Source organism: Salmo salar, unplaced genomic scaffold (assembly GCF_965601325.2).
Source record: "Salmo salar unplaced genomic scaffold, fSalSal1 ptg000578l, whole genome shotgun sequence".
Lineage (NCBI taxonomy): Eukaryota > Metazoa > Chordata > Actinopteri > Salmoniformes > Salmonidae > Salmo > Salmo salar.
In genome coordinates this window covers 1,128,789-1,138,327 of record NW_027675424.1, presented here as the reverse complement: position 1 = coordinate 1,138,327, position 9,539 = coordinate 1,128,789, and the positions used below count along the sequence as shown (strand labels likewise).

Genomic DNA, 9,539 nt, shown 5'->3' with positions numbered 1-9,539 from the left:
GATATATAGTATATTCTAGAATTCATCCATGATGTCATAATGATAGTTTAACCAGGTTTCTAGGCTATATAGTATATTCTAGAATTCATCCATGATGTCATAATGATAGTTTAACCAGGTTTCTAGGCTATATAGTATATTCTAGAATTCATCCATGAGGTCATAATGATAGTTTAACCAGGTTTCTAGGCTATATAGTATATTCTAGAATTCATCCATGATGTCATAATGATAGTTTAACCAGGTTTCTAGGCTATATAGTATATTCTAGAATTCATCCATGATGTCAAAATGATAGTTTAACCAGGTTTCTAGGATAAATAGTATATTCTAGAATTCATCCATGATGTCATAATGATAGTTTAACCAGGTTTCTAGGATAAATAGTATATTCTAGAATTCATCCATGATGTCATAATGATTGTTTAACCAGGTTTCTAGGCTATATAGTATATTCTAGAATTCATCCATGATGTCATAATGATAGTTTAACCAGGTTTCTAGGATAAATAGTATATTCTAGAATTCATCCATGATGTCATAATGATAGTTTAACCAGGTTTCTAGGCTATATAGTATATTATAGAATTACCAGTGTAGATTTCCTGTGGAGGCAAATTATTAGAGCTGTTGATAAGTCATTGTATAATATTCAGCCAATTTTTTTCATGTCATTACATTAAAGGCGAAACATACCTAGATTCAATAACATTCATGCATTGGTTTGAAACCTTTGTTTTAAACCCTTCTCAAATTTGGAGCCTTGACGGGTTTGTAAAAAACGGTTTGTCAAAAAACACTTATTTATTTAAATGTAACCTTTATTTAACTAGGCAAGTCAGTTAAGAACAAATTCTTATTTCCAATGATGGCCTACCCCGGACGACGCTGGGCCAATTGTGCACCACCCTATGGGACTCCCAATCACGGCCGGTTGTGATACAGCCTGTAGTGACGCCTCTAGCACTGAGATGCAGTGTCTTAGACCGCTGTGCCACTTGGGAGCCCCAAAATCATGTTCTAGTGCTGTCCCCACCTAAAATACATCTTGGTCAACCAAGAGTCATCTGTTCTTTCTACCAATCGCTCCATGTGTTTTAATAAAATCAACTATATGTACGTAACTTGTCTGATGCTTTAAATAAGCCCCTTTCAAAAAATGTAGAACTAAGAACAGATATAGCCCTTGGTTCACTCCATACCTGACTGCCCTCGACCAGCACAAAAACATCCTGTGGCGTACTGCACTAGCATTGAATACTGCCCGCGATATGCAACTTTTCAGGGAAGTCAGGAACCAATTCACAGTCAGTTAGGAAAGCAAAGGCTAGCTTTTTCAAACATACATTTTTATCCTGTCGCTCTAACTCCAAAAAGTTTTGGGACACTGTAAAGTCCATGGAGAATAAGAGCACCTCATCCCAGCTGCCCACTGCACTGAGGCTAGGAAACACTGTCACCACCGATAAATCCACGATAATCGAGAATTTCAATAAGCATTTCTCTACGGCTGGCCATGCTTTCCTCCTGGCTACCCCAACCCCGGCCAACAGCTCCCCACCCACCGCAGCTACTTGCCCGAGCCTCCCCAGCTTCTCCTTCATCCAAATCCAGATAGCTGATGTTCTGAAAGTGTTGCAAAACCTGGACCCCTACAAATCAGCTGGGCTAGACAACCTGGACCCCTACAAATCAGCTGGGCTAGACAATCTGGACCCTCTCTTTCTCAAATTATCCGCAGCCATTGTGGCAACCCCATTACTAGTCTGTTCAACCTCTCTTTCGTATCTTCCGAGATTCCTAAAGATTGGAACGCTTCCGTGGTCATCCCCCTCTTCAAAGGGGGCGACACTCTAGATCCAAATTGTTACAGACCTATATCCATCCTGCCCTGCCTTTCTAAAGTCTTCGGAAGCCAAGTTAACTGGTATGGGCTATGTGGGACGCTAGCATCCCACCTGGCGGCAAATTCAAAACAGCAAAAATCTCATAATTCAAATTTCTCAAACATACTACTATTTTACACCATTTTAAAGATATACTTCTCCTTAATCCAACCACGTTGTCCGATTTCAAAAAAGGTTTTACGGTAAAACATTAGATTAAAAGCCACACAGCCATTTTTCCAAGCAAGGACAGGCGTCACAAAAACCAGAAATACAGCTAAATTTAAGCACTAACCTTTGATGATCTTCATCAGATGGCACTCATAGGACTTCATGTTACAGAATACATGTATTTTTTGCTCGATAAAGTTCATATTTATATCCAAAAAACCCATTTTACATTGGCCCGTAATGTTCAGAAATGCTTTTCCTCTGAAAACTTCCGGTGAATGAGCACATCAATTTATAGAAATACTCATCATAAGCGTTGATAAAATATTAAACTGTTATTCAAAGAATTATAGTTAAACATCTCCTTAATGCAACCGCTGTGACAGATTTCAAAAAAGCTTCACGGGAAAGCACACTTTGATAATCTGAGTACAGCGCTCAAAAAACATCAGGCAATACAGATACCCGCCATTTTGGAGTCATCTAAAATCATAAATAGCATTATAAATATTCACTTACCTCAGAATGCACTCCCAGGAATCCCAGGTCCACAATAAATCTTTTATTGTTCGATAAAGTCCATCATTTAAGTCCTTTTTGTTAACGCGTTCAGTAAGCTACTCCAAATGTAGGAAGCGCGCCGAAAATTTCACGACGAAAAGTCAAAAAAAGTTATATTTACGTTCGTAGAAACATGTCAAACGATGTATAGCATCAATCTTTACGGCCTTTTTACCATAAATATTCAATAATATTCCAACCGGACGATTCAAAATGTCTTCAAAAATGTAATGGAACACAGCTACCTCTCACGTGAAAGCACACAACTGAGGCCATGTCATTCTCTCAGTCATATCACTCCAGGAGCTCTTGTTCACTCCCTGTTCACTGCAAAAGCCTGAAACAACGTTCTAAAGACTGTTGACATCTAGTGGAAGCCTTAGGAAGTGCAAAATGAACCCTAAGTCACTGTATATCAAATAGGCCCAGTCTTGAAAAACTACAAACCACTTCCTGGTTGGATTTTTTCTCAGGTTTTTGCCTGCCATATGAGTTCTGTTATACTCACAGACATCATTCAAACAGTTTAGAAACGTCAGAGTGTTTTCTATTCAAATCTACTAATAATATGCATATCCTACCTTCTGGGCCCGAGTAGCAGGCAGTTTAATTTGGGCACGTATTCATCTGAATTTCCGAATACTGCCCCCTGTCACCAAAAAGTTAATAAACAGATCACTGACCATTTTGAATCCCACCGTACCTTCTCCGCTGATCCGGTTTCCGACCTGGTCACGGGTGCACCTCAGCCACGCTCAAGGTACTAAACGATATCATAACCGCCATCGATAAAAGACACTACTGTGCAGCCGTCTTCATCGACCTGGCCAAGGCTTTCGACTCTGTCAATCACTGTATTCTTATCGGCAGACTCAATAGCCTTGGTTTCTCAAATGACTGACTCGCCTGGTTCACCAACTACTTCAATGATATAGTTCAGTGTGTCAAATCGGAGGGCCTGTTGTCCGGACCTCTGGCAGTCTCTATGGGGGTACCACAGGGTTCAATTCTCGGACCGACTCTTTTCTCTGTATATACCAACGATGTTGCTCTTGCTGCGGGTGATTCCTTGATCCACCTCTACGCAGACGACACCATTCTGTATACATCTGGCCCTTCTTTGGACACTGTTAACCTGTGGGGGCAGTATTTACACGGCCGGATAAAAAACATACCTGATTTAATCTGGTTATTACTACTGCCCAGAAACTAGAATATGCATATAATTATTGGCTTTGGATAGAAAACACCCTAAAGTTTCTAAAACTGTTTGAATGGTGTCTGTGAGTATAACAGAACTCATATGGCAGGCAAAAAAAAACCTGAGGAGATTCTGTTCAGGAAGTGCCCTCTCTGACCATTCCTTGAGCTTCTTGGCTCTGTTTATTGAAGACTGAGGATCTTTGCTGTAACGTGACACTTCCTACGGCTCCCATAGGCTCTCAGAAGGCGGGAAAAAGCTGAATGATGTAATTCCAGGCCCTGGCTGAAAAACTTTAGCGCTTTTGCTAAGTGGTCTATCAGAGGACCATTGGCTTAGGCGCGTGCACGAGTCAACCCCATGTTTTTATTTTTTTATTTTCTTTCGTCTTTGAGCCTAAACACGCTTTCCTGGTCGGAATATTATTGCTTTTTTACGAGAAAAATGGCATACATTTTTTTTAAACAGCGGTTGACATGCTTCGAAGTACGGTAATGGAATATTTAGAATTTTTTGTCACGAAATGCGTCGTGCTCGTCACCCTTCTTTACCATTCGGATAGTGTCTTGAACGCACGAACAAAACAGAGGATATTTGAACATAACTATGGATTATTTTGAACCAAACCAACATTTGTTATTGAAGTAGAAGTCCTGGGAGTGCATTCTGACGAAGAACAACAAAGGTAATAACATTTTTTTTTTTTGTAAATCTTTTGGTGAGGGCTAAACTTGGTCGGTGTCTAAATAGCTAGCCCTGTGATGCCGGGCTATCTACTGAGAATATTGCAAAATGTGCTTTCACCGAAAAGCTATTTTAAAATCGGACATGGCGAGTGCATAGAGGAGTTCTGTATCTATAATTCTTAAAATAATTGTTATGTTTTTTGTGAACGTTTATCGTGAGTAATTTAGTAAATTCACCGGAAGTTTGCGGGGGGTATGCTAGTTCTGAACATCACATGCTAATGTAAAAAGCTGTTTTTTGATATAAATATGAACAAAACATGCATGTATTGTATAACATAATGTCCTAGGGTTGTCATCTGATGAAGATCATCAAAGGTTAGTGCTGCATTTAGCTGTCTTTTGGGTTTATGTGACATTATATGCTAGCTTGAAAAATGGGTGTCTGATTATTTCTGGCTGGGTACTCTGCTGACATAATCTAATGTTTTGCTTTCGTTGTAAAGCCTTTTTGAAATCGGACAGTGTGGTTAGATTAACGAGAGTCTTGTCTTTAAAATGGTGTAAAATAGTCATATGTTTGAGAAATTGAAGTAATAGCATTTCTAAGGTATTTGAATAACGCGCCACAGGACGATTTCATCCCACCTTCCCTAGAGAGGTTAACAAACCTCCAAACGAGCTTCATTGCCATACAACTCTCCTTCCGTGGCCTCCAACTGCTCTTAAACACTAGTAAAACTAAATGTATGCTCTTCAACCGATCGCTGCCCGCACCCGCCCGACTAGCATCACTACTCTGGACGATTCTGACTTAGAATATGTGGACACCTACAAATACCTAGGTATCTGGTTAGACTGTAAACTCTCCTTCCAGACTCATATTAAGCATCTCCAATCCAAAATTAAATCTAGAATCGGCTTCCTATTTCGCAACAAAGCTACCTTCACTCACGCTGCCAAACATACCCTCGTAAAACTGACTATCCTACCGATCCTTGACTTCGGTGATGTCATTTTCAAAATAGCCTCCAACACTCTACTCAGCAAACTGGATGCAGTCTATCACAGTGCCATCCGTTTTGTCACCAAAGCCCCATGTAGCACCCACCACTACGACCTGTACGCTCTCGTCGGCTGGCCTTCTTTACATATTCGTCGCCAAACCCACTGGCTCCAGGTCATCTATAAGTCTTTGCTAGGCCGCCTTAACTCAGCTCACTGGTCACCATAGCAACACCCACCCATAGCACGCGCTCCAGGAGGTATATCTCACTGGTCATCCCCAAAGCCAACACCTACTTTGGACACATTTCCTTCCAGTTCTCTGCTGCCAATCACTGGAACAAATTGCAAAAAATCGCTGAAGTTGGAGACATATATCTCCCTCACTAACTTTAAGCATCAGCTATCTGATCAGCTTACCGATCGCTGCAGCTGTACACAGTCCATCTGTAAATAGCCCATCCAACTGCCTACCTCATCCCCGTGTTTTTATATACTTTTTTTGCTCTTTTGCACACCAGTATTTCTACTTGCACATGTATCACTCCAGTGTTAATTTGCTAAATTGTAATTACTTCGCTGCTGTGGCCTATTTATTGCCTTACCTCCTTACTCCATTTGCACAACTGTATATAGATTTTTCTATTGTGTTATTGACTGTATGCTTGTTTATCCCATGTGTAACTCTGTGTTGTTTGTGTCGCACTGCTTTGCTTTATCTTGGCCAGGTCGCAGTTGTAAATGAGAACTTGTTCTCAACTGGCCTACCTGGTTAAATAAAGGTGAAAAACAAAATGTACAAAAAAATACATTTAAAAAATCATAAGTTTATTGACAACACCCAAATGGATACTGTCATTAACTCGGTTCTTAATACTGTAGCAAACATTATATTAAGCAGGACATTCAAGCGAGCTTTACAATTATAATCCAAAGTAGTGTGAAATGCACTCATAAGCAACCTGGAAATGGAAGTTACTTCCCTGAGTTTTCCCCCATTCAGAATACATTGTGAAAAACTAAAATCTTTGCTCACCATTTTTGCTCCAGGCAGATATGGTACATCCATAACTAGTGGTTTCCTCATTAGCAGATATACTACATCCATAACTATCGGTTTCCTCATTACCAGATATACTACATCCATAACTAGTGGTTTCCTCATTACCAGATATACTACATCCATAACTAGTGGTTTCCTCATTACCAGATATATTACATCCATAACTAGTGGTTTCCTCATTACCAGATATACTACATCCATAACTAGTGGTTTCCTCATTAGCAGGGAGGAGTTTCTACAACCAAATTGCATGTGCATCGGAAAAACAGAAAGGGGCCTATATTGGAGACCAAAAGTCGTCTGGCACACTGCTTAGAGTTTCAACAACTCTAATAATTTATTTCTAGCCTACAATCATTGATGTTACTACGAATGTGAAAATAAGACAAAATATGAATGTTCTTGCTCATTTTAAGACAATTGTTAAATCATGTTAACATTCATTACAGATATCAATTGTTGTATAACATCATGGCTACGATGTTGGCATCACCTTTTACAGTGGATTTCTGCTGTTGTGGGCCTTTAAATCATCTGTCTGACTTTGTTGTTCACACAGGAGAGATACTTCACTATCTTGGATCCTCTGGGGAGCCTCAACAACATCATGATGCTGACGAGGTAGAGAAGAGTCTCTCCAGATCAGAACACCTCAAGAAACACCAGCAGAGACCCACAGGGAAGAGAACTCACTGCTGCTCTGACTGTGGGAAGAGATTCACCTCATCAGGCATTAAAATTCATCAGATAATTCACACAGGGGAGAAACCTTATAGCTGTACTCAATGTGGGAAGAGATGTACTACATCTGGCCATCTAACTCAACACCAGAGAACACACACAGGAGAGAAATCTTATAGCTGTGGTCAATGTGGGAAGAGGTTTACTCAGTCAACCAGCCTGATATCACACCACAGAACACACACAGGAGAAAAACCTTATAGCTGTGGTCAATGTGGGAAGAGTTTTGTTCAATCTGGCCAGCTGACATTACACCAAAGAACACACACAGGAGAGAAATCTTATATCTGTGATCAGTGTGGGAAGCGTTTTGGTCGATCTGGAGGTTTGACAGTGCACCAGAGAACACACACAGGAGAGAAACCTTATAGCTGTGATCAGTGTGGGAAGCGTTTTGGTCAATCTGGAGATCTGACAGTGCACCAGAGAACACACACAGGAGAGAAACCTTATAGCTGTGATCAATGTGGGAAGAGTTTTGCTGCACCTAGCACACTGACTCGACACCAGAGAATACACACAGGAGAGAAATCTTATATCTGTGATCAGTGTGGGAAGCGTTTTGGTCAATCTGGAGATCTGACTGTGCACCAGAGAACACACACAGGAGAGAAATCTTATAGCTGTGGTCAATGTGGGAAGAGTTTTGCTGCACCTAGCACACTGACTCGACACCAGAGAATACACACAGGAGAGAAATCTTATAGCTGTGATCAATGTGGGAAGAGTTTTAGTAGGTCTGGCTCTCTGACAGTGCACCAGAGAATACACACAGGAGAGAAATCTTACAGCTGTAATCAATGTGGGAAGAGTTTTGGTCGATCTGGAGAGCTGACAGTACACAAGAGAACACACACAGGAGAGAAATCTTATAGCTGTGACCAGAGATAATCTGATAAAAGACCTCTGATCAAATATCAGAAAATACATGAAGGAGTTGTTAAATGATATCAATATATTTTAATGATGTCACAATGTAGAACCCTAAACGTTTGTCCCCTGTTCTATTGATTTCAACATGATATGGATATTAGCCTCAGGGGGAAAATCCAGGCTCTGAATTGGAGGATTACTATTTATGAGATTTAATAAAAAGTGACTAACAAAAAAAGAGCTGTGTTACATTTACAGCATTGGTGACCCACTTGAATCAAAATGTAGATAGCTGTTTTCTACAAATTGTCCTCTAACCAGGGATGTACACATTATTCCCAGATTCCGTGTGGTTTTGGAGCTGTTAGTTTTTACAGGACGTGCAACCTCATCTCCCTCCTCTCGCGCAATTGATTTCAACATGATATCGATGAGTTATGACATCGATGAGTTATGACAAGTAAGTGTTCCTTTGTTTAGCGACCCCTACATTTAAATGCATCACTCCAAAATGTAGCTGACTGTCTTCTGCAGGTTGTCCTCTAATCAGTGAGGTAAAATATATCTCACATTTCCATGTGTTTTTTTGTTGTTGTGTTAGTTTCAACATCACGTTCAACCTGATTTCCCCCCTAATCCATATCAGTGATTTATTGCTACTTGTCAAAACAACAGTGTTTCTGGTGCTTGTGCAGTTTAAAAGGAGCTTGTTTTAAAAAATACAAGTAATATGATTATTGTGGCAGATGTTTGTGTATGTATTACATTTTATGTTTTCAATAAATCACAAACTGTTTCTGCATATTGGTAATTGATTTGGACACGTTAAAACTGTGTTTTGACATTGGGCTATCCCACCTAGAAAAATGTAATTGAAAAGTCATTGAAAATAAGACTATGCAATCAAATATTTCATATTTACATGTCATGGAACATTTGGTAATGAAAATTATTCATGCAACCAACTGACAATTTCTGGGTACAATTATATTGACATTGTTGCCCTGCTTTTATAATATCAGGGTTAATTCTCAGATGTGCCAACCCAAATGTACTAGAGCATGACATTGGGGACTGGGCCCCGATCCAACAACATGCCTATCTAGTGAACCCTGAAAAGAGAGAGAAGCTCTGCAGTGAGGTGGAAAGTTACTACGGATATTGCAGGAGTTTCCTCTTGAAATCAGACATGTCTGTGTCCTATTGGAGATGAGTTTTGTTTGGGCTCGTTCCAAGGGGACGAGAGTTCTAGAAGCTAGTGAGTTTTAGGAAGACAAGTGTTCTAGAAGCTAGTGAGTTTTAGGAAGACGAGAGTTCTAGAAGCTAGTGAGTTTTAGGAAGACGAGAGTTCT

The 9,539-nt window shown here is 40.0% G+C and overlaps 1 protein-coding gene across 1 annotated transcript; it reads left to right on the top strand.

The window, feature by feature from the left end:
- The first annotated feature begins 2,848 nt into the window (after positions 1-2,848).
- On the top strand, positions 2,849-9,077 carry LOC145876322 (uncharacterized). The gene is made up of 2 exons (XM_082972114.1): positions 2,849-2,870; positions 7,133-9,077. Exons 1-2 carry the CDS (start codon positions 2,849-2,851, stop codon positions 8,203-8,205), a joined length of 1,095 nt encoding a protein of 364 aa, XP_082828240.1. The 3' UTR covers positions 8,206-9,077.
- Positions 9,078-9,539: the final 462 nt, after the last annotated feature.